Consider the following 25,857-nt stretch of genomic DNA (forward strand, 5'->3'; position numbering starts at 1 on the left):
CTTCACATTTTTTCACTGGCAGCCAAAACACCCTCACGCAGTGGGAGTGATGGAGCACATATTTCTGTTTCTCCTGGCTTGAGGAGAAACAAGCAGGAGGCAGAATGTGGGAAATCACCCGAACATGAACTAATAGAGACAAACAGCGATGAAACTGACACCCGCTTTGCATAATGTTGTGCACAGTTTTGTGTTGTATCAAAATCCAACCTCTGTCACTGGGTTTTTGACTTTCAGACCACCTCTAGCAACATCCTCCCAGCTTTGCCCTGAAGAAATTACAAAGTAGTGCGCATGTAGTAACATCCTTTATACAATCATGTGTTCACAAAGTCGTGAACCTCACTTCATCCTTGCTTGTGAACGACTGAGCCTTTCGAGGATGCTCCTACATACCCAATCATGATACTATCCCGTGTTACCAATCAACCTGTTTACCTGTGGAATGTTCCAAACAGGTGTTTTTGGAGCGTTCCACAACTTTCCCAGTCTTTTGTTAGCAGAAAGCAGATATTATTATATTGGAGCTGATGAGGTAAAACATTAAATACATAAAATACTGCCACCTCTTCATATTAGTGAATGTGTGGCACAAGATATTAGATGGGGAGGTCTCTGGTGGATGAGTTGAGAGGATGTTGACAAAGGGCCAGATGAGCACTGAGATAATTGAGTGGGAGGATCAAACGTTGGGAGGCAGCAAAGGCAGAAAATCGCTGGACTGCAGTAGCATACAGTCTCTGCTACAGCCAAATCTGTCACTCAACAACACAATAAATCAGATAGGGTATACAAATAAATGCCCTTCAGACTTTCGCCATCTGATTGCAAGCAAATGTTTCATCTCTGCCATATCATCCGTGGTAACACGACTAAAGATGATATGCTAAGCCATTTTTGCAAAGATTCATGACTTGTCTCATAAAATGAGACACATTCATTTGAAGCTGTGGTTGTTCTTTGGTTTTCTTATGTTTGTGGGGATGCACAGAGCGTGAGAAACAATGAAGGGATGTCGTAAGTGCGTCTGTGCTCTCAGCAGAGATGATTACATTTGTGGTAACAAGAAAAAAAACACTGCAACAAAGGATGTCCTGAATGTGGTGCCCGCTTGCTGCTGTTGTACATTTTATTGAATGGTCTCCAATTCAGCATTTCATGATATGTCATCAGCTCACATTGGAAAAGGCTGAGGCAGCGCCAGCACTTAAATGGGGACAGGCACTCATCACAGTGAAACAAGGAATGTGGTAATAATAGGTACATTATACTGAATTTTGAAGGCCAGCACCCAATTTTCACTGCAGTGGGTCCTTGATATACCATAAATCTTAAATGATCCGGGGTACAACATGAATGCTTTCAGGTTATCGTCGAACACTGAGGAAATTAATGTGATTATGGATTATGCATACAGCTAAAAAAAAATCTGTGTAAAACACAGATTGCAATGATGATGTAAGCTTGTTGTTGACTTTCCCAGTCTGAATGACTGAGCAAAGGATAGGGGGTGGGGTGTCATTAATCCATGGCTAGTGGTGACCAGACAAGCAAAAAAGAGGTGTAGTGGGGGATGGGCGAGGACACTGTTGTTATGACTGGTGCTTGGCTGCGGGACAAACTTCCAGAGGCCTCGGCATTTTTTTGTAGTCCATCTCATTGGTCGGTTTCAACGAGGAAACGTGGCTCCATTTTGCTGTGAACCTGTCAAACGGACCAAATATTTAATCAACGCTTGAGGACGGCTTTCAGCTTTAGCAAACCACGAGGTGTTGTTTGGTGCTTTTGGAAAATAGGTTAGTTACCGATACAGCATGATATCCTAGTTCCGCTCGGCAGAAATTTGACACAACGCTACTGATAGATATTGAGCTGTTATCTTGTATTCCTACATATGCCTCCCATTCCAATTTAATGTATTCGATCGAGGATGCAGCAAAAATATTGGACACTGCCGCCGCCACGAGTTAATCTTCATATTGAGCTTTAACTCTAGAGTGGCGGTTTGAAACAACAGTAGTTACAGGCATCTCATTTTTGCATGTCGGGTCACTCCACTGTGTCGAATGTCTGAAGCCGTTGCTGGCTTCTTAGCGCCTGGCTTTAGCTTAAATATTATAACCTAATGATAGTTAATATATGTGCGAAAACGATCTTTCTTGCAATCGATTAAAGCGATAACATGGTCTGACTCGAACACAAGAGCTGGGGAAGATATCGTCAAATTAAAGGTTTTATCCAAGTAGGTACGAGATTATAGCAACACTGTCATTAGCATAGCATGCTAGTATTAGCCACCTAGCTAGCTTGTTAGCAGGTTTACAGTGATAGGAAGCTGAAGATTTCACGGCACTCGTCAGAAATGCTATTTTAAAGAAGTTAACTTTACGTTGTTATAGTGGATGGCGATATAAAATTATTCAAAACAACGCCGACCCATGTAGTGTTAATTGCATTTGTTAGGTTGTTAACTGTTGGTGACCTGCAAATGAGCGAAATCTTAGACCGCCTTGCCTGACTGGAATGAGTGGTGAGGGGTACGGCCGCCGCCAAGGCAAAACTAATGTTAACTCGCATGTGTTAGCCAGGGAGCTAACGTTACCTAGCTCGTGGCAGTGCAGCTTGAGCACCGCGTTTAAATGAGTTGTAAATAATTAAATGCTAATTACAGTAGTTGGCGAAGTAATTAACAAGAAGACGACACATACTATGTGTGTTTACTTGATAATTACTTAGAATTATAGCGCCGACCAAAGCCCATTCCCATTTTCCCTCGTTCATCAGAGTGACCCATGACATGTGGACAATTGTCAACCTACGGCTTCATTACGCCACTAATGAGTTAAATGATTGCTACACTTTCTATGTACGGCGATGCGATGCATTAGCAAAGGAGGGGGCATTTGATTCAGGCTTGCCTCACAAAAATAAAGGTTATTTTAAGCTATTCATCGGTGCAAACTGGGGCTGCCGACTCTGCCTCATACAGTGTGTCGGTTAACGTACCGTACACACTGTAGATCGTTAGCCCATTCAGTTGCCACCGTGTGTGGGGGATGGGCAGCGTATTTCCGCAAGTAGCTTGCCATGCTATCTTGCTAATTTACGTAGCAGATTATCATAGTGACACAACTCGCATGTGTTTAACTTGCACGGAATCAGTCTGACCTGAGGAGGGGCCCATCAATCACATAGACTGAGTTACTTTTGTTCTGAAATGGCGACAAAACAAGAAATGACTGACGCATGTAAATGTAGCCACATACAAAACGGACTAAAATACCACCGTCTTTGGCTGCAGTTGGTGGTCCAGTACCAGAAGCGCGATGTTAGTTAACATTGTAGGCAACAAGCATCTTAAGTGTATCTTTATTAAATTAAATTAACAATGACATTTGATGTCCTTTATACATAGGAAAGTATCCATAGAATTACTGTTCCCCTTCGGTAGTTACACTGTGCATAGCAAGAGTATCCACTGGCTGTTCTGGCTTTTTGCATTGTTGACCCAGTTTCTCTCATTGTTTGACGACACGCCCCTTTGTTCATAACACTTTCCCGTGGCTGCCTTTTCACCCACTCTCTGGCACGCTGCTAATAAAGTGTCCATTGTAATTAAGATCATTTGTCACAGCACCGATAGGGAATCACTGTCTTCTGTGAATATTTGGCAGAGCCTATATGGTTCTTGTGCTGCTCAACCAAAGATTTAAACACATAGCAACGTGCCAGAAGTGTTATCTTGGCATAAGGAAGGTCAGGGCAGATTACTCAACTGCCGTTCAGGATGGGAGGTGGTTTGACGTAGAAGCATGCCAATGAGTCTGTTGCATGGAATGAATGTTTTTTTTTTTTGTTCCTTTTGTTTGCTGAATTACTGATAGCAATATTCCAATGAAGGATGAAGTCGTACAAGACATTGAACATTTTGATTGCAAGTGATTTCACACTGGAGAAACAGTTCAGTCTCTGTCACTAACATGATATGATGTCCTGATACTTCAGCATAATTCAGAAGTTGGAAGAGGTGTATTAACTTTCTCTTTTCCTCTTAGGGGCTGATAGTTCTTGTTGAGGACAACGCAGCTATGATGTGCATCTGAAGACATCCTGATCTCATGGGTAGTGTATCTCACTGATTAATGTCAGACTTTGTATTGTTTTTTTTCCACCATGTATGAATTTTGTTTTGCCCCTTTAAATTGCTGCATGCTTATATTGCTGTCTGGAAGATCACTTTGCTATGGCAAAGTGTCACAAGCCATATAAACGCAAGGCTGGCTGTGATTAAGCTTTGTATCCAACCAGTGGGATGATGGTGCAGAGGAATGGCTCAGTCAAGACCACAAAAAGAGGGTTGACACATGAATAACTTGTTTAACAAATTATGCATACTCAAACTTTCATCTTAAAAACCCGAAATAACCCAGTTGTTTACATAGCTGTGCAGTAATCAAGAGCTTTAATAGCTTACCACTAGAACTGTTTGCTTGCTTGTAAATGCAATGAACATCCTGCATGCCTTGGTGTTTCAACAATAAGCTGAGGTTACATGTAGGAGAAGAAGTTGTGGCTTTGGTTAAGAGAGCGAGCTCTTGGTAAGAATATATTGTACTAGAACTGGAATTAAGACAGACCAACGCCTATTTATAAAGACCACACAACACTGGTGGTATTTCATTGCTGTTTTGAGATCATATGGTTGGTCTGAGTTATTTTGTTAGTATGGTGGTTCTGTGGAAATATGTTTAACTCTGTTTATAACATAGATGTGCAGCTATGGAAACTGCAATTCTGAATATTTGAACCATATATATATATATATATATATATATATATGAATCAACTGAATCAACTCCTGTATATATATACAAACACACACACACACATATGTGCATTTTTTAAGAACACTTATGAATCTCACAGCTACTTTTCAAAGAACACCTGTGTTTTATGTGGTTGTAGGTGTGTGTGTCATGTGTGGACTTTTTCATTTGTACAGTTAACTCATTTATATGGTGTTTTTTTACACCTGTTGGAACTATTTTTAAATACTGCAGTGGTCACTGTAACTTCAAGTCCATCAGTGTGACTTTTTGCAGTTTTAAGGGGGTGGCTGAAAGGGAGACAGGAGAAACTGGGGACAGAGCAAAGTATAACGTGGAATAGAAAATCAGCCAATTCATGTCATTAATTGCAATAAATGGCATGCTAAATCACATATTGAAATACATTTGATGATCTGTTCAACATCATTCAAATTTATTCAAAAGCATAAAGAATCCACGGCTTGACACTAATGCTCATCAGTGACAGATAATTGCGTTGCTGGAAAAGTGAACTTGAACTCTTAGATTGTACTGAGCACCCCACACGGTCAGTTATCTGTGCAAGAAGTGTAGTGTGAGACCTACTTGGCAACCGTTTATGTGTGGTCTGGACTTCTGGTAATGTGAGACTCATGTCAATGAGTTTAATATCTTTAGAGCTCTCCATTCTAGCTGCTTGAGCCAGTCTTAGTTTGACAGTCAGCTTCTTTATAACCCTGACTTTTCAGGGCTTATGATTTTGAAGTACTAAGTTGATAAGCTGTAAGGTTTTATACCATAAAAATGAAAGTCAATTGAACAGTTCTGATTACGATTTCCTAATTGTTTAGGCAGAAAGTCTACTCTGCTAGCTGCTAATTAGGCTGTCCAGTGCTTTCTTATCACAGATATTGTGATGTAACATGATCAAGTCCAGTGAGGATATGTCATTGGCATATCAAACTCACTGTTTTTTGAAAAGCAAAATGATGTCGATAGTGATCAGTGCTCTTCATTGATCTGTTGATCAGCGCTGATGTTCATAACGTGGTCAGATGTCGGACATCGTGTCAGCCAGATGAATTGGTGGACCTATTCTTGTAAGTGAGCTTTGACCCCATTTACAGCTCCTGCGTCACTTGCATGGTGATGACATTTGCCAGAACCCTTTCGAAACAGGCTGGTGTCAGATATGCGAGAGTGCTACATCAACATATCTGCAGTACACCACAACCACACTTAACAAAAGGTAACAGAAAAACACAACACACTGTAAGAGCTGGAGTACTGTACTGGTGCAGTGGAAAAAGCACATATTTTGTCAGAATCATGCTGTGTTTTATTAAGAAAGATCATCATTTATTGTTTGTGTTCCTTAACAGAAGTCTTCTGTGAGATATTCAAATTTTGCCGAACCATTTGCTTGCTAGTGGTACTCCTTCAGTATGAGAAACCCCAGCAGTCAGGACTTTTTTACCACCTTGTCAGGGATAGCTGAAGGACTTCTACTAGATTCCAGGCCTCTTGGTTCAGTTGGTCTTGGATCTCAGCCTCTGGGATGCGGCAGGAGACATGTTGACTTTTTCAGTGTGCTGGCATGATGGAAACAGTAGAGGTTCTGTCCCCCGTCCAGACCCCTTGTTTATTTCCACAGTCTCATTTAAACAGTGTGGGTTCTGCATGAATAAATATGGAGCCTGGACGCAAGCACTGTAGGATCTGTTATTGCTGAGGTTTAAAGCCCATCTATTCCAGACGTTTTAGGCCAAAATACCCAGCCTGCCTCATGAAGACTGCTGGTAATTATTTCCAGTTGTAGGTTAATGAATGGAAACTGGTGCCCTGCCTAGAGCCAGGAAGCTTCAGCAGCCTACAAAAGTAGAGAGGAACGAAACATCATTATGAAATGGCTGATCACAGCTTGCTTTTGCCTACATTTCTGTTTTGAACTTGCAAGATCTAGGTCAGGCAAGGTGATGTGTTTTTTGTTTTTTTTTAAACCTCTTCCTCTTCTCAGTTTTCATCGTGTGTGCCAGTTTGGTAGTGAGCTACGTAGTTTGCTCGTAGTGTAACACCATCCTCTGTTTGTGTGTGTGTATGTGAGACAGCTCTTTTACACCTGGCTCGGTGCCCCTGCATGTCATCTTACTTGTTACTGTCCTTTATGTTTTGAACTTGAATGATAACGACAGTGGTGATGATGATACTTTGAAGATACTTCTAAAACCTCCTTTCGGCTCAATCCTATGTTGTGTAATACCATCAACTCTTAATTGAGCAAGACTCCCTGCTCTGTGTTTTGGTTTTATAGGCTCCTATCCTGTGCTGACCCAATGGTTTAATCACCAGGAGTAAAAATGAGCATAAGCAGTGATGAGGTCAATTTCCTGGTTTACAGATACCTGCAAGAGTCAGGTAAGTGTTAAAAAGATGATTTTTTTCAGTTAATACCTCTCTGAAAAGCAAAATTCAAATGTAATATTATAAACTGCTGCTCTATTGAACTTTGACTCCTGCTTTCCAAATTGTCCATGCTGCTACAGGCTTCTCCCACTCAGCATTCACCTTTGGCATAGAAAGCCACATCAGCCAGTCCAACATCAATGGAGCCCTGGTGCCCCCTGCTGCCCTCATCTCCATCATCCAGAAGGGCCTGCAGTATGTGGAGGCTGAAGTCAGCATCAATGAGGTCAGGCTCCACATTTCAACCATCAAGCACTAATTAGTGTAACCTTACAATACACTGGCAAGAAGCGGTGCACGGTCAGCTTAATCGTTCAACTGAAGTTTGGTGTTGGGTTATCCACTGAAGTGAATTTGGTGGATAATGTGAATGTGTATATTTGCACGTTGTCTCTGCAGGACGGGACCTTATTTGATGGACGGCCCATCGAGTCGCTATCTCTGATCGATGCTGTGATGCCAGATGTGGTCCAGACCAGGCAGCAGGCTTACAGGGACAAGCTGGCCCAGCAGCAGCAGCAGGCGGCAGGCAGTGGCAGCAGCACAGGGCCCCAGGGAAGCACCAAGAACGGAGAGGGCGCCGCCAACGGGGAGGAAAACGGATCACATGCCTTAGCCAGTAAGATTGCTTATGGTTGTAAACAATCTCTGAATCAACTCCTTAACAAGCAGGTGTGCTTTTCTGCGCTTGGGTGAAAAGAAAATGGTCGACCGATAGAAGAATTTTTTTCTGTTCTTAAAGGACCAGCGTGTAAGATTTAGGAAGCTCTATCGGCAGAATATTACAGAAATGAAATATGATATTCATAATTCTGTTTTCATCAATGCATCTAATAACTATTTTGATAATCGCTTCATGTGTCGATTATTACTTCACTTAATTAATTTTTAATGTGATGTGTACACTCACTGGCCACTTTATTAGGTATACCTGTCCAGCTGCTCATTAACACAAATTTCTAATCAGCCAATCACATGGCAGCAACTCAATGCATTTAGGCATGTAGGCATGGTTAAGACGATCTGCTGCAGTTCAAACCGAGCATCAGAATGGGGAAGAAAGGTGATTTAAGTGACTTTGAATGTGGCATGGTTGTTGGTGCCAGATGGGCTGGTCTGAGTATTTCAGAAACTGCTGATCTACTGGGATCTTCACGCACAACCATCTCTAGGGTTCACAGAGAATGGCCCGAAAAAGAGAAAATATCTAGTGAGCAGCAGTTCTGTGGGCGAAAATGCCTTGTTGATGCCAGAGGTCAGAGGAGAGTGGCCAGACTGGTTCGAGCTGATAGAAAGGCAACAGTAACTCAAATATCCACTCGGTACAACCGACGTATGCAGAAGAGCATCTCTGTACGCACAACACGTCGAACCTTGAGGCAGCAGCAGAAGACCACACCGCAGGCCACTCCTGTCAGAATTTGGCGTCAACAATCAGCGGTTCAGGCTGCTGGTGGTGGTGTAATGGTGTGGGGGATATTTTCTTGGCACGCTTTGGGCCCCTTAGTACCAATTGAGCATCGTTTCAATGCCACAACCTACCTGAATATTGTTGCTGACCATGTCCATCCCTTTATGAGCACAGGCTACTTCCAGCAGGATAACGCACCATGTCATAAAGCTTGAATCATCTCAGCTTGGTTTCTTGAACATGACAGTGAGTTCACTATACTCAAATGGCCTCCACAGTCACCAGATATCAATCCAATAGGGCACCTTTGGGATGTGGTGGAACGGGAGATTCGCATCATGGATGTGCAGCCGACAAATCTGCATCAACTGCGTGATGCTATCATGTCAATATAGCAAACTCTCTGAGGAATGTTTCCAGTAACTTGTTGAATCTATGACACTAAGGATTAAAGCAGTTCTGAAGGCATAAGGGGGTACAACCCGGTACTAGCAAGGTGTACCTAATATAGTAGTCTCTGGCAGATTTGTGTCTGTTTTGCTGGACAAAAACATGAATACACGTTCATTTAAAAACAAACATAGCAGACAAAAATGTCACTGATAAAACGGCTTTATCAGTAAGAATTGCTGTGTTTTCGTTACCTTAGAATGAGCTCTTTATATCTACAGAGGGAGCGGGTCCTCTTCCACGGAGTCCGCCATGTCTATACAGTGGCCCAGAACAGTCAAACCAAGCACAGGCTGTACAGAGGGCCGACTTTTTTCGTGAGTTTTGCACCAAATCCAGGTCTCCTAAATGTTTGGAAAGGGACGGTGAAGCAAGGGGTATTCAGTTGGTTGCAATCTGCAACCTCATAAGTAGATGTTAATAAATCCTCCACACTGGACATTTAATGCAGGGTGTTATTCCAGGGTTATATGCTCTGATATAATCAGATTCATACTTATAAGATGCTTTCACAGCTGTTGGGGATTCATCCACTGTGTATTTCTTTCCCATTTCACTTGAATGTGTGTGTGTCACAGATGTAAATTTTACGTAATGCTGCAGGCAGGTAAATGAAAGGTGTGGTTTTAAATATTTCCACAGCAGAAAGAGGCAAAGTTGACACTTTTATGTAAGTGAAGTAAGTTGGAAGGCTGTGTAAAACATAAATAAAACAGAATGTGATCATTTGCTAATCCTTTTTGACATATACTCAATTGAAAACAGTACAAAGATAATACATTTAATGTTTGACCTCATTAATTTCTTTGGGTTTTGTAAATATATCTATAATTTGATGCAGCAACATGTTTCAGACAAGTTGGGACAGGAGCAACAAAAGACTGGGAAAGCTGTGGAATGCCCCAAAAACATCCGTTTGGCCTAGAATGCATCTCTGAAGCTTTGCAGCCCCCTTTCTGTGTGTGTGTGTGTGTGTGTGTGTGTGTGAGAGAGTGTGTGTGTGTGTGTGTGTGTGTGTGTGTGTGTGTGTGTGTGTGTGTGTGCGTGCGCGCGTGCGTGCTTGTGTGTGTGAGAGATTTGCCTTTATCATGACAGCCACAGTGCAACTTTGGGGTTTTGTTTTGTAAATGTCTGTGGCTTGCTTGGCATTGCATAAAGCTTTCCTGTTTCCTTACACCCGCACGTGTTTCCTCTTGGTGGCACCGTCAAAGACGTGTAGTCTTTGCCCACCTTTTCCTACCATGCAATTGTTTGTTGTTTTTAGCGTAAAAGGAAAACTGTGGTCTGTTTGTTTTCCCTCAAAACCTCCTTCTTTTCCCAACAGGTTTTAATCACAATAACACAGTGGGCCTCACAATCAAATTATAGAGTGCTACTGAGGGGGTAGATTCAGGTACTCATGGGCTGAAGATGAGTCCAATAGGAACTCACTCACATGCAGTGGCTTAATAGCTGTTATTTTGCACAGAGCCGACATTTGGACAAGCTGTGCTTTGATACAAATGCTCTGGCTCATTCAACAACAGCACAGTCTGTTCTTTAATTCCACAACTGTCAGCTGTTCAGGCGGGTGTTCACTCAGCGCGGCACCGTTTACTTGCGTCTCGTCGAGAAACAGTGGCGTAGCCATTCTGCTTGAATTAACGAGATCAGACGATGACGTACATGTGCGCTGCTCTGGGACTGGTCTGGTTCGTAGGAAATTAGATGATGTCAGACATCTGCAATTGCTAAAATGAATGCAGCTTGCTTGCCTGGTTGTTAATATACGCCTTTGTGTTGGGAAACACTGGTAATTCATTTAAAAAGTAATCTGCTATTTTTCATGAAATCTTGTTTCTTTTGCATTGCATTCTAAAACTGCGGTTGCAGTTCCTCCTCACCTTCAGAACATTCAGACAGTACTGTATGAACACTGTTATGTTAACTTTAAGTCAAAGGTTTTGTTTCTCCTTCCTGTAGATCACCACTCAGAGATGATGGAGGTAGACAGGGACGTGGAGATCCCCCAGAGTAAAGCCATGGTCCTGAGGGGCCACGAATCTGAAGTTTTTATCTGTGCCTGGAACCCAGTGAACGACCTCCTCGCCTCTGGGTCAGTATGTGCGCTTTCTATAAGGGCATTCACAACTGCTGCATTTTAGTAGTCATCAACTACTCTCCTACTAACGATTGTTTTCTTTGTCAACTCATCTGTCAGTTATTTTCTCAATTAGTCGATTGATTGTTCAGTCTGTAAAATGTCAGACAGTGGTGAAAAATATCGATCAGTGTTTCCCAAAGCGCAAGACGACATCCTCAAATGTCCTGTTTTGTCCACAACCCAAAGATATTCGGTTTACTGTCACAGAGGAGAAAACAGTGGAATCAGAGAATTTTTTTTCCTTAAAAAGTTAATCTAACCAAGTAATCCATTTTCAGAATAGTTGGTGATTAAGTTAGCGAGTAGTTGACAACAAATCAAGTAATTGTTGGAGCTCTAAAGAACCCCCCCCCCCAAAAAAAAAAAAAGTTGTTGTGTAGTTGATTAATGGCGGAAAATATTGTATATAATTTTTTTTTCACACAATAACAATTATCAATTCTCGTCAAAAAGGCAACCAGTAAAGGGTTAACAAATGAAGGTGGGATCAACCTGGGTGTAGGTGAAATAGCAGAGTCCCCTCATTGGCTGTAAGAGGCTGTTCACAACTGAGCCGCAATCTGATTGGACTAAACCCAGAGCTCGCTTGTCTGAGCTGGAGATACTGTGGGAGTCTGTCCTTCTCTAAGTACCTTTAAATTCTGTTAATTTAACACAGCACGAATGAAAATGATTGTGAAAATGATTCAAATCTTTGTGAATTAGTCCCTCTAACCAGTCAGCTAACTGATTTTCAAAACATTCAAGAAAAACAATAACCTTGGAGTGTGAGAAGAGGAAGCCGGGGTCCTTCCTCATTAATCACCACTAAACAAATCTTTATTGAAAAAAGTTATTGTTTTTTTTAGTGTCATTATCTCTCCCTGGATGAATGCAGTCATGCAGAAAAACCTCTTATAATGTTGTTATGTTGTTAATGTTTATAAAAGGGGAAAGCATATTTCATGTTAATACTGTGGTGCTGGAAATGTGACGTCTTTTCCAGTAGCAAGTAATGACCAACGGTAACTAACAGTTATTAGTCAACCAAGACTCTGCTGCCCGATCAGTTGACTAAGAGAGCTCAGCCTAACAATTATGTCTTGTTGAGTGCAGCCATGTGTCCTGATACACCAGCTCAGCGGTTTCTGGTGGACTTGAAGTTTGCTGCAGTCTGACCATCTTTAGCCGTTTGCACTACTTGTTATTCAGTTTTGATTAAATGCTTTGGAACCCCAACCCTAGTCAAGAGTGACAGTAGTCAGTTTTGTACCATTTTCAGTGCTGATTTGAAGAAACAGAGCTGTGCCTCTTTCAAACACGCAGTCCATTCCTGAAATGTTCAGGAACATTTCCTGCATGGAGTCTTGGGTGAATGGGAGCAGGGATCGATGTTAAAGGAAATCTGTACCACCAGTTTCCCACCTCAAGACCTGGTAACAGGGAGAATGCCAGTACGACTGTGTTGTGATTGAAAGGAGTAACGCTGCAGGGACAAGCACGATGTGTGAAAAGGAACAAGCCGTAAATGCTCCTGAACGTAGCCGTATGTGTGAACAGAGAAAAGCACTAACGCTGCTGAAAGGTTATCCCAGTAATTTACCAGGAACTGTGTGTGAAAGAGGCTTATGTGTCTGTGTGTTTTGGCTCGGGCAGGTCTGGGGACTCGACAGCACGGATCTGGAACCTGAGTGAGAACAGCACAGGCGGATCCACCCAGCTGGTTCTGAGGCACTGCATACGGGAAGGGGGCCAGGACGTACCCAGCAACAAAGACGTCACCTCACTAGACTGGAATGTGAGTGTGTATGTGTGTGTGTGTGTGTGTGTAGTTGAACATTATGATCGTGTGTCTGTTCCACTGAGCAAAATTTTTCGTAATCTAATATAGTGTGTGTGTGTGTGTGTGACCACTTCTTCTGCTAAAGGCATTCCTTCCACCCAGACATATGGGGGCGAGTCACTCCCACGGGGGAAAAGGCCTTTCATACCACTCATCTGCAAACTGTTTTTTCCCTGACTAGTAAAAGTCAGTGCACAAGGCTAAATGAAGCACTAAAAATTTATCTGTCATTAGCTACTTGCCTCTTAATTTGAGCCGCGGTAATAAACAAAACAGATGAGAACTGTGAAATCAGGCACAAATTTGCCTGCATCAGAATATGCAAGTAAAGCTCAGAAAGATTAAATGCAATTGATTTCAAACTAATGAGGATTGTCTCTCTCCCTCTTTTCAGAGTGAGGGAACGTTGCTAGCAACAGGTTCATATGATGGCTTTGCCAGAATATGGACAAAAGATGGTAAGAGTCTTATTTTCTGCTACATCATAGCTGTGAAAGGATGCATGGATGGTGAAATGTGTCTGCTCTCTTCCTGAGTTGTGTTGGATTTTTTTATATTTTCAGGTAATCTGGCCAGTACTTTGGGTCAACATAAAGGTCCTATATTTGCACTCAAGTGGAATAAGAAAGGAAACTTCATCCTCAGTGCCGGTGTAGACAAGGTAAGACATGTTGATTTTACCTTATTTAAAAAGAAAATACACTTTTAAGGCTGGTTTACTCCCATTATTTACTTCTTCCAAAACAGTGGTGAAGAACACCGGGAGCAAATGCCAGGAGTTGAGATTTCATTAAAACAAAGTAATGACTGTGTGTTAACTGCCTGGCAAATTAATCAGAGCACACCAGGCCAAATTGCCTCCTAAGTTACCATATGACTGGTTGCAGAAAAGCCATCTAGTCTTTAAAAGGTTGTTTTTTTTAAAACAATGGTCACTCCACATAAAACACAGTGGGACTGCATTATATCACTTCCAGCAAACTTCATGGAGAACAGTGAGGGCAAAACAGCATGGCCGATCTGTTTTAACCAAATAATCTCTGGTCTAGTTTAGCTAAAAACATAAAAGCAAAGAATCCGTCGGCATGTTAGCATGTCGCTTCACTACTGAGCCTGTTACGGTACCAATAGCATTATCCTCACTTCCCCTGTGCGTGCGTGCGTGTGTGTGTGAAGGGGCTAACCCCACCCTTGGTGAACAGAGCAGAGGATATTAATGATGATGGTGTGAAATTTTGCCGAGGCTCATTCTGCTGCAGAATGGATAGAGGGGAAACATTGGTAGTGGCACTCTGATCCTAGGCAATGACACAGAGGTTGAATTTGGAACAGCACCACAAAGAGGCCCCCACAAATGTAGATTATTGATCATTTTTCACATGAATTGATATCCGGTTTTATTTTTGGCATTAGAATAAAGGTATTTTGAAACACTGAAATGTGTTAATATAGCTTTATATTTTTGTTTTGGGTGGTCACACAGATCAAGTACTATAGCCTTTATTTTACATTACATTAATGTTAATTACTTTACATTAATCTTAATTTGTTAACAGTAGTAATGGTGAGGGAAAGGCACAAAATATGGATGGCATGCGTGTAGACCACTGACAGGTCTGTGCAGATATTGTGTACTGTCCTCAGTGAATACCTGCATGTCAAGGTCTGTTTACAGCAACACCAAATGTTCAGGACTGACAGGTGAGAGTCAAGTAGACATCATCCTGCCACAAAATGACAACGTAAGAAGTATGGACATTGATCAACATTGCCATCTAGTGGACTGAAGTATAATGACATACACAGTCACCTTCAGTGTTCATATTGATAACCAAGTGCTGATGCCTTGCAGGTATAGAAAGGCCTGATGTGTGTGTTACATATTAACTTCCCCGTATGTCTCCTCCTCCCCTTGTGCACATTCTTTATTCAGTCGACTGAGTTTGTGAACACATTTTTCATATTGTACGTGATGTTTTTATAGATTTACTAACATGAGTGATACTTGTTTAGCACAAATAATGAAAATATCCTCTTTCACACAGACCACAATTATCTGGGACGCCCTCACGGGAGAGGCGAAGCAGCAGTTCCCTTTCCACTCGGGTGAGTGACAGGAGTCTGCTGGATCGTTCCACATGACTTCTCATGGAGTCTTTCTGTTCCGTTTCTGTAGAGACCATAGTGATGATGAATTCATTTTTTATCTGTCATCAAGTCCTTTCACACATTACAACAAGTATCTATGACTACAATTTTTACCCCACCTCATCCTGACACATTTTACCGAACAGCTCTGCATTTTGATATTTGCTTTTTTGGGGCGTGACACCGACAGACTAGACTATCGCACTTGGAGCATTGTCATAGATGAATAAAAGATCCAATGTGGCAATAAGAAATGTACCTTCAGAGCATCTTTCCTTCTCATGCTCTGCCCCCATACCGCACTGCTGCAGCAGCCCTAAGCTCTCTGCCTCTTCCTCTCAACAGCACCGGCTCTGGACGTGGACTGGCAGAGCAACAACACATTCGCCTCCTGCAGCACAGACATGTGCATCCATGTGTGTAAGCTGGGTCAGGACAGACCTGTCAAGACCTTCCAGGGACACACGGTAAGACAGGACAGACAGGAGCTTTCTGACGGGGAGCAAAATGGAAACCATCTGAATATATTCTGTTCAGCATTGTCGGATAGCTAATCTGAATTCAGGCTCTGACTCATTGTAGCTTCTGATGTTATTAATGCTCTTGAGGTGCATGCATTCACAACTCTAATAACTTACTATGAGTGGAAAATCCTCAGCACAGCTGTGACAAACTAACAACTGGCCTCAGACTTCAGGAGTTTTTACATCCTAACCAATTGAAATCTGGTTGCATCGCACACAAAGATGTTCCCTCCAATCTTAAACATGCTCTCACTGCAAGATAAGAAAATAATGGTGCATGACACACTACAGGATATTATTATTATCATGCCAGAGGGAGCAATGCACTTCCTCATGTGATCTCTGTCACATGATCTCATTGGGAAGTAAAAGAATGGAGCGCGATGTGGTGCAACAGCTTGCCGTGGTATTTGCTTTGCAATGAGAAATAAAACAAAAGCATGTCTAAACAAGTCTGGATGAGAAAATGTTTGGGGTGACGCGGTCAGCACGGGTTGTCTATTCTTCAGCGAGAACTGGAGGTGAGAGTTTAACTGTCAGTTTTGATATCTGTCAACAGTAGTATGCTAGCTAATGTTAGCCTCAAGGGCTCAGATTTCACCATTGCTTGGCAACACCACTAGCTGCCCCGGGACTACGTTAACTTGTTTGCTCATTGGCTATTGTGGTCTTGCTCGGAAAGTACTGATGTAACCATCCATATTTTAACTCTTCAAACTCTGTCAAAACGTTATTACGAAATCACGTTAAACAAAATTATTGAGCTGGCCCCCAAGCATTAGCGAGCAGTCTAGGAGGTTTAAGACTGGATCTGTAAACCAGTCACTTTCCCAGAGATTCTGGGGTGAGCAACGGTACCGGCCAAGGTCCCAGACCAGATTTCTCCTCCAATTGTTGGAAGGGGGGAATCAGTGATAAATCACCCAAAACTCCTGCAGTCTGAGCCCAATGTAAAGTATAAATAAAAAGGTTTTGATTTTTTCTTTTATGCCATGTATTGCCCATGTACGTCTGTCAAATAATGCTGTCTTTATGCTGTGTTTTCTACCACTCATCTTACTCACGGTAGAATGAGGTGAACGCCATCAAGTGGGATCCCACCGGCAGCTTGCTGGCCTCCTGCTCAGACGACATGACACTGAAGGTCAGTCCACGTAACATGCAGACATAGCACATGTCACCTAATGGCTAAGATAAGCACAAAAAAGGGCCTGAGTCAGACAAATGCCTGATTGAATGTGCTGATGTACTTAGTGACAAAAGCCATACTAACAGCTGGCTTCTCCCTATCTGGCATAGATCTGGAGTATGAAGCAGGACTCATGTGTCCATGACCTCCAGGCCCACAGTAAAGAAATCTACACCATCAAGTGGAGCCCCACAGGCCCCGGGACCAACAACCCCAGTGCCAACCTCATGCTGGCCAGGTGAGACCACAGAGTAGCAGCTGAACACCACCCTCACTCTCCTTACATCATTTTGACCTCATATGCTTCAGTATAGTTTTGTATTCATAGATGTAAGATAACACAAATACTGTGTGTGTAGTCCTATGTTCTTAGATTGGAACAGTAGAGAAAGAAATCTTTAGTTTCCTTCCATATAATGATGCATTTCCCCATAATTTTAATGAGATATCACGATACTTAGATAACCTTAATGAATCTGTATTGCTGAATTTTTAATAACTTGCACGAGTTCTCTGTCCACGTCTCTTGGTAGCAGTCCCGTTCCTTGATAGAACTTCATCAATAAAATATTTGACAGTGACCTCAGGGCTGCTGCTCATGAAATATTCAGGTTTGACTTGCTGTAACAAGTTTGACTTGGACTCTGCAACTGTGCCACCAGAATTGGCTCTGCAGGTGTTCGTATCACTCAGTTATGTCTTTAGCTGTTGGCTGGCTGACTGTCGTAACGCACACCAGCGGTTGTTGCGAGGTGCTGATCTCTGGAAGTAAACCAGAGAGTAGAAAAGAAGCGTTGCACACTCTGTCTGCGTATGGATTTCTTTAATTCAGATGACGTTCCACCCCTCTTAAAGATCCACGGTAATAAAGTCAGAGGTTACACAGCTATTGTATGAACTTGGATGAGCTGTTTCTCTGTTTGATCAGTACTGTTACTGGTAAATGAGAATAAATAAGACTCATAAAGATACCGGATTATGTTCTCAGGTATCAGCTGTAGGTGTTGATTACGGTTACTGAGGAAACTCAGGTGTTACTGTCATATTGAAGATTGAAGCCACACGGTTGGTGTATTTTTGATGTTGATATGTGTGCCTTTTGATAGTAGCACAGTAGGATTATTAGGTTGATTATTGTTGCTGTTAGTGACTGAGATTACCACCACTGTTACACCCTGTGTATATATTATCAACAAACTTAAGTTAAGTGGTTGGTAGTTTATTATTAACCTGATGTATCTAAATTCTATGTCTGATGTGTTCCAGATGACACACCTTCCGCTTATAGAATCATCTCATTGAGCTAATTGTGCTGTATTGTGGATGAATCACGTACTAAACAGTTAAAGTACTCGTTTATGTGTTTTAACCAACAGTCCAGGGCCAGTGCTATCCTAAATATATCACATAACTTTAAACAAAGTGACAGGAAGGCTATGTATCATACCTCATGTAGAGATTACATGAGATCATCTATGATGCGTATCTCTTTTGTCACTTTGCTTGAAGCTGTGTGATTGGCTGTAGCTCCTGTCATTGTGTTGTTTCTAAGCAGAAATTTTGATTCACTGAAGGCCTCTTGATGATGATTCTCTCCCTAATGGTTGATCATGATTATGTAATCACCATCATGTGTGTTACTAGGGCGCAGCCTATTGTAACATAGCCGTGCCCGGGTCTGGCTCTTATTGTGGACCTGAGGGCCGAAACACCATCCAAATTAAAGAAGTGCATACGGAGCCAGGGTGCGCACGAGTCGCCACACCGCCTGCTCGAATGCTTTTCAAGTGCACAGTCTGTGAAGGATGCCGCAGTGGCTCAACTGACCCTGAGGAAATAACACAGGGTTTAGCAGATCAGATTGGGCTTTCCACCTGAACAAACCTAAATCCTAAGGTGCCTGAGCAGAATCGACAAACTGACAATGCCATCCATGGCATGTTGCTAAAAGACTGTGTCTGTCAGTGTCTCAATACAAGATAGAAATAAAACTGAATAAAACTGCCCAACATGCTGGCCTTCGAAAATGTTGTCTGGGATTGGGAGACAGTTGATATATAAGGTTGAAAGAAAGATGTTTAGATTACTTTTGCTTGCGGGAGCCAAGTATTTGTGCGAGACATGTGATTAATTAGGTTGTTTCCTTTAATGACGGCTCTTATGTCCAGTTGACATATTTATTGCAGCATGACTGTTGGACATGTCGCTCACTGCCTTACTTGTCCGCTCTCTCCAGCGCATCATTTGACTCAACGGTGCGTCTGTGGGACGTGGAGCGCGGGGTGTGCATCCACACACTGACCCGCCACCAGGAGCCCGTCTACAGCGTGGCCTTCAGCCCCGATGGCAGGCACCTCGCCAGCGGCTCCTTCGACAAGTGTGTCCACATCTGGAACACTCAGGTCTGGGATAATTCTAACAAATTATACCCCACACACATCAATAAACATTAACAATTGAATACATAGGATGAAGATGTGGCCTAACTTTGCTACCACGTGTATATATGTGTGTGTTTCTTCAGACGGGGGCTTTAGTCCACAGCTACAGGGGGACAGGAGGGATCTTTGAGGTGTGCTGGAACGCCACAGGGGACAAAGTAGGAGCCAGTGCGTCAGACGGATCGGTAAGTTGTGCTGCTGGAGCTCTCCATCACACACATCGTAAACTGAAAGTAGCAGCCACGCACACGCACTTTGGCCCCTACGTACAACTTCCACTCCAGACTGCCGACCCAGGAAGTTTGTGGGTCAGCAGTGTGTGTTGAAAGTTTGACTCAGGTAAGCTGACACCATAAAACACTCAGGGACGATGTTGAGGTCAAATCCGGCTCCGCTGGGTGCAAAAGTTAAGTGCTTGGCTTGTGGCGTGAGGCGTCCTTCTTTCATTTTTCATGCCATGTGCTTGTGGCTCAGAGGTGCATCGTGTGCATGAGATTGTTGATTGACTGGCCAGCATTTCAACACAGCTGGGGTGACTGCGGGAGCTTAAACTGAGCTGACAGTTTGAAACGTAGCCTCAAAAATGTAATGAAAACGTAGTGTAGCAGTTGGTGTTGCAGTACCGTTAGTGAGCACTAGATAGAGCTGTTAGTGCATGAAAAATGAGCCACTGCTCATTACTGCTCACACACTGAAGCATCTGTTAGTTGTTAATAAGTGAAAGCCTGCAGTAAAAATAGGCTTACTGGAAAATATTCAGACCCTTACACTTTTTCATTTCATAAACATAAGTAACAATATTAAAGCTAATAAAATCAGAATTTAGTTTTGACTATTTTTCTACTCGTCAATATTCTGCAGTGATGAAGCATATCAAGCTCTGAGAAAGGTTTCTAAGCTGGTGCGAGCCAAATTCCCAAGAACGCTCGATAAAACCTTTGAGATGGAACAGTTTTGAAGCATTGACCTGAGGAGCGTTCGACCGTCCAGCCGAACGCAGCAACCAGGCAAGAGGGGCCGAGATCAGGGAGGTTACTGCAACACTCCATCAGTCAGGCATTTATGGTCGAGTAGCTATACAGAAAGTACTGCAGAGTTAAAGGGATATTACAGCCAGCTGGTTGTGTGCCAAGTGATGCTAAAAAAAGAATCTGAGGGACATAATTAAAGAATCAAATGTCGCTTTTTGCTGTTAATGCTGAATTCTGCCAGGGTTAATCAGCTGGTTAATCAGATCCCTTTGAGAATACTTAATGCTATGAGTACGCCCCTTAGCAACAGGGACCGGCAGACTGACCGGAACGAGAGAATGATATACAGAGACCCTTGAAGAAAACCTGCTCCAGAGTGCAGATTTCCACACAGCAGCAGACAGCCAAGACACAATGAGGTGGTTTGGGGACGAGTATCTGAATGCCTGCTGAAGCCCATTTAAAATCTGTGAAGAGACCTGAAGATCACAGTTCACTGGTGCTTCCCACCTAACCTGACAGCCCCAGAGGACTTGATATGAAACATTTCCAAATATGTATACATTTTTCTCTGGCCTATAAGCATGTAGATTGGAGAGGGTGAAGTCAAATGAAGTTTATAACGTAACAAAATTAGGGAGGAAAATGATGAGATTTAAAAACTTTGCGTAGCCTTTGAGCCCTGCTTTGTGTGGGTTCGGTGGTACGAGTACATTCATTGTGTGAGGCGTGATGTGAAAGAGCTCAATCAGGAGTGAGGTTCAGGCCTAGTTTGTCTTGACATCACTGTGGTCACCAATCTTCTCCACTCTGAGTGTTCTGTCCCATTTCCACACACAAAATCCAAACCATCGGTGGGATCACACCAGCCACATGTTGCTGTTCTGGCCCATCAGTACTCAGCAGTTATTACTACTTTATAACATGAGTACTCAAGTACCGCACCCATCTTCAGACTCTCTCATGACTGCATCTTGCAGGGTTGCGACTCGATTGCGTTGACCAAATCTGTCCACAGACAGTCAGACCGACATGCCCTATATTCATGTTCTTGCAAAACAGCTGATCATTTATCTCTTGCCAATAATGACACATTCTAGATTCATGACTAACTCATGACTTTTAAATTGTAAAAATGCAAGTAAAGGCTGAAGCATGGAGCATTTTCCTCATATGACACAGGCCTGTTCCTTTGACGGCATTGGCTGTATTGATGGGGTTTGTATTGCATCGTAGAGAAAGCTCTTCTGTAAAGAGCGCAGTGTAAATATAGATAATTCATTCATTCACTGAGCCCATTAATGTCTGTGTGGAAAATGCAGCACTTTCAGTGGACTTTTTAATGCTTCGTGTGCAATCATCAAGTTGCTTTCCGGTGTCTAATGAGGATGTCCCCTGTCTCTGCAGTCAATGCAATTCCTAATGCGTTTTGTCATCAGTTATTTGTCCAACACTGGAGATGACGCTGCACTCTCTCAGCTGAGTGTGTGCACACATTGGGGTGGGAGTGACAGATGGCCATGTTTCTCTGTCATCATGCTCGCGCTGATTTGAAGCAGAGGCTCGCGGTCGTAAGATGTACTCAAACGTCCGAATCCCAACTTCTTCATCACAAGTATTTTTCACTAAGCACTAAGAGGCCCAAACAGGACCTCTGGTGGCTCGGATTAGTCACATGATGTCCAACCGTCTCCTTCCTGTTTCTCCAGGTTTGCGTATTAGACCTGAGGAAATGACACTCGTCTGGGGGAGCCATGGACCGACTACGAATGTGTACATAGCCAAAATGATTGACTGTCCCTGCCTGTCCACCACACTGCTGTAGTCCCGTCAGATGCCATGGCCCGCCATTACAGCCAGATGGAGCGCCCTCCCCCCTCGTCCCTCATGTGTACACACAAGGACCACACCTTTGCCACACACACTTCTCATGCACGTGTCTGACATACAACAGGTCTGTATGGACACTGCATGGACACACCTGCAGGAAGAAGCATTTCTCTGTTGTCACACAGTACAAACTGGTCGGACCCATCACACACAAACCAAAACACCAGGATTCTTCTTGCTTTCCTCTTTTTATCCTTTGTACCGGAATTTTAAAGATTTTTGTTCTCTGTTGGTGTGTGCATATTGCATATGTCAGCATTTGGTGTCCTGTGGACATTGTTTTTGGATTTTACTGATCTCTGTGGGTTTTATATTACATGTGGGGTGGGAGAGAAGAGGGGGGGTGTTGAGCATTGTTTGTTTTTTATAATGGGGGTTCAAAGCTGTTCATTGGGAGATCCATTCATCTATTTCTTGGCACTCTTTAAGGTTTAAAAAAAAGCAGCTGTATAGCGTAGAAGACGAAATGGTTTATAATTTTGTCAACTCTATTTTTATCCAGTAGGTTTGTTCCATTTTTGCCATTTTTTAACAAAAGTATAAAGCAGTTAATCAAAGGGTGAACTGTCCTTTGTTTTTGCAACTTTTATCCTCAGAAATGGTTTTCAGGTGATCGCAATTCATCAGGTTATTGTAGAGCTCTAAAGAATTCAAAACATCTCGGCCGAAAGGAAATCTCTGTAGCTGTTCAAACACCACGTCGATCTCATGTTCTCACCATGTGCTGGGCAGAAAGACAGCAGCGCTGCCGTGCGGTCAGCCTCAGGTTTCCGTCTCGAGCTTACGTATAGACGGCCGCGCTTTAGCGTCAGTCGTGAGGCACAGGAATAGCTCGCTTCCTGGCGTCGGTGCAGCTTCAGGGCTCTGTGGGGAAAGAGAGAGAGAGATGGGAAAACAGGCCCACAACCGCTCGGATCCCTGTGACGTCAACAATTAATAAGCATAATTGCGTTTGTTTCCTCAATTAATGGCTTGTTGCTAACCGATGCTGAAAGATAATCAGACTAAACCGTTCTAATTGTGTCCTGTTTCCCCTGCTTGGTCATTAAACATCGGGACGTCGTCTGGAGCATCACAGGCGCAGGGTCTTTGATTGCACCTTTTTAAACACGGCTCGACATTCGCTCACGTCCCCACTGAAGCGGCTGATTGACGACGCTGGAGGTCGTGTCGCAGTTTGTCTTGTTGGGCAGTGGCTTCATGAGCTACATGTGCAGCTTTCATGTCCAGCACTGACCTAAGTACACACTACAGTCCCTGCTTTGGTTCGCTGTTGTCATGCAGTCCAGCATTAACACACACACACACACACACACACACACTCTCTGGAGACGGGCTGTGTTCAGGCCTATGCACCGATAGACGGCGCTTTTGTTTGTAGTGTTCAGAGTTGGCGTTTTGAGGCAAGTCTGTGCTTGTTGTTAAAAAGCAGACTCGCAGCATATGACTTGATGTAACATGGTATCTGCATATAATATATATATATATAAATATATATCTGTGCTATCACAGGGGATTCTTTTGTATGCCACTCGTGCGCTAAGGGTGGATTTTAAAGTTACTTTTTGAAGACGCTTGAAATACAGTTTGTGATGTTCTTGTGCATCACCAGGGGTCGCGACCATGAGGAATGGTTTTTTTTTATAAAATACCATTAAACAGTCATAGCAAAATTAAAAAAAAAAAAAAAAAAAAAGGAGCAGCCCTTGGAAGGGTGTTTTTTTTCTGCACTTTAGACTAAAAATGGAGAAACAGGGAGGTGTGTTTATTCAAGCCATCGTAGACACATCTAACGTTTGAAATGCTCTTATGGATGAATCAGAATTGATGCAGAAAACGTGCATTGTTCCAGTAGGCAAATAAGGGTGAAAAGTGTCCTGTCTGACTCGTCAGGGTACGTCAAAGTCGAACCAAGCCAACTTCATGGCATTCCAGGTCTCATCTCGCTAACAGCTTGATACACACACACACACCTGCACACACACACACACACGTCGGACATTTCAGAGGTTTTGTTCAGAATGTTCCTTGTTTTAAAACAATTTTGTACTGAAGCTAAAGACTATTTTGACGTTTGCTTTAACACAGTCAGCAGTGATCGGACTGTACCACAAAGACACTATTTCAGATGATGTCTATGACAGTGGAATGGTATTTTATAATGTTGTGTTTTTAGATGATAAGCTTTTTACACTGCATTCAAGCGTGTTTGCTATTTTCTGTTCCTACCGAAAGTACTAACATTAATTCTATCTTTGCTATGTTGGAGAGCCCTTGAAGGTTTTGTACTTCTCAAAACTTTTGTAATTCTGATTTATTTGTAGTTACGTGCAAAAAAAATGAACAAAAAATCTAAAATCTGGATTTAATTGTCGATGTATTATAACACAGAATATGTAAATACCAATTTGCAGATTTTTTTTTTTGTTGTGTTGTCTTTGCCATCACCTTTGTTGTACTCTTTCTCTCTCACTCACACGGTTGCAGTCCGCAGCCTCCTGATCTGACTGTTGTAATATCACTCAGATTTCAAGGTCTAGAATAAAATCTATTTTGATAATATCAGCGCGTTTGCTTTCAATTTCCACGCTGCCGCACTGACACTGTTATTTCATCGAAGGAGAAGCACACCCCAGTGCAAGCTGTGTGTGATATATCATGCATACACAGAGGGTCAAACCAAAACACACTCTTTTTTGCTGCGCTTGCAAAATGACTCACAATCACTTCCACATCCAGATGCCTATCTCTTAAATATAATGAACTTGTGTGCAGACATGTTCCTCAGAGGACAGAGCATACCAACTTTAATCTAGCCCCGCTATGAGCTTGACATTTGTTTTTGAGTTGAATGTTTTGCCAAATATTAGATTGCCATGAAATTTGGTGCAGTCACTAAATTCCCTCTCAGGATTTGGTGATCGCTCTCCATCTAGCGCCCTCGTCAGGTCAAAAATAAAATTCGCCCTATACCTTGTGTTCCGTGCTGATTGGCAAATGCATGCTAACACGCTATGATGGTGAACATGGTGAAGATCAAGCTACGCCCGCTAAACGTCAGCATGTTAGCATTTAGATCAAAGCACCGCTGGGCTCTAAACTCAGCCTCAGAGCTGCTAGTGTTAGACTCACCTCCTCTGCTGTTACACTTTGCATTATGAGCTGCTGAAAAAGTTCAACAGACTAAATCTGCTTTTAGGAGCCTTTTTGAATGTCATTTAGATTATAAAGCACTCAGAAGAGGCATTAGACAGGAGTTCGTCTTGTACTTCCTGCTCTTTTTCTCTCACTTTACGCAGGTTCCTCACTTAACCTTTTGTCATTACCGCTGCTGTTGTTGTTTTTTAGAGATAATGATATTCTGTGCGGGCAGAACGTGTGGATTTAAAATACAGGGCGCAGCATGCTGGTACTATGGTTTTAAACGTTTATGGTGCAGAAATGAGAAGCCAGTTCAACAAAGAATAACCACAACAAAAGCTGGTGTCATGGGAAACTTTGCGGTCTTCACTAGAATCTAAATAAATAAAAAAAGTATGATAAAAATCTAACATTAAATATAGTTCAGTGGACGCATGTTGACTCAGCCACAGGAGG

The 25,857-nt window shown here is 42.6% G+C and overlaps 1 protein-coding gene across 3 annotated transcripts; it reads left to right on the top strand.

The window, feature by feature from the left end:
- The first annotated feature begins 1,722 nt into the window (after positions 1 to 1,722).
- On the top strand, positions 1,723 to 23,956 carry LOC121615116 (F-box-like/WD repeat-containing protein TBL1XR1). 3 transcript variants are annotated; one of them, XM_041949300.1, is made up of 16 exons: positions 1,723 to 1,796; positions 4,056 to 4,122; positions 7,120 to 7,223; positions 7,352 to 7,497; positions 7,671 to 7,890; positions 11,095 to 11,227; positions 12,911 to 13,052; positions 13,492 to 13,555; positions 13,661 to 13,758; positions 15,143 to 15,203; positions 15,591 to 15,712; positions 16,839 to 16,913; positions 17,069 to 17,196; positions 19,195 to 19,360; positions 19,483 to 19,584; positions 22,080 to 23,956. In XM_041949300.1, the coding sequence occupies exons 3-16, from the start codon at positions 7,166 to 7,168 to the stop codon at positions 22,104 to 22,106; spliced, it is 1,542 nt and encodes a 513-aa protein (XP_041805234.1). In that variant the 5' UTR covers positions 1,723 to 1,796; positions 4,056 to 4,122; positions 7,120 to 7,165; the 3' UTR covers positions 22,107 to 23,956. The 3 variants fall into 3 exon arrangements, with proteins under 3 accessions (XP_041805234.1, XP_041805233.1, XP_041805232.1); XM_041949299.1 differs by lacking the exon at positions 1,723 to 1,796 and adding an exon at positions 2,072 to 2,246; XM_041949298.1 differs by lacking the exon at positions 1,723 to 1,796 and adding an exon at positions 2,072 to 2,242.
- Positions 23,957 to 25,857: the final 1,901 nt, after the last annotated feature.

Source organism: Chelmon rostratus, chromosome 12 (genome assembly GCF_017976325.1).
Source record: "Chelmon rostratus isolate fCheRos1 chromosome 12, fCheRos1.pri, whole genome shotgun sequence".
NCBI classification, from domain to species: Eukaryota; Metazoa; Chordata; class Actinopteri; order Chaetodontiformes; family Chaetodontidae; genus Chelmon; species Chelmon rostratus.

Coding starts and splice junctions, on each gene's coding strand:
- LOC121615116 (XM_041949300.1), top strand. CDS start 7,166: ATGAGCATAAGCAGTGATGAGGTCAATTTCCTGGTTTACAGATACCTG. Junction 7,498..7,670: donor CTGAAGTCAGCATCAATGAG/GTCAGGCTCCAC, acceptor TTGTCTCTGCAG/GACGGGACCTTATTTGATGG. Junction 11,228..12,910: donor AACGACCTCCTCGCCTCTGG/GTCAGTATGTGC, acceptor TGGCTCGGGCAG/GTCTGGGGACTCGACAGCAC.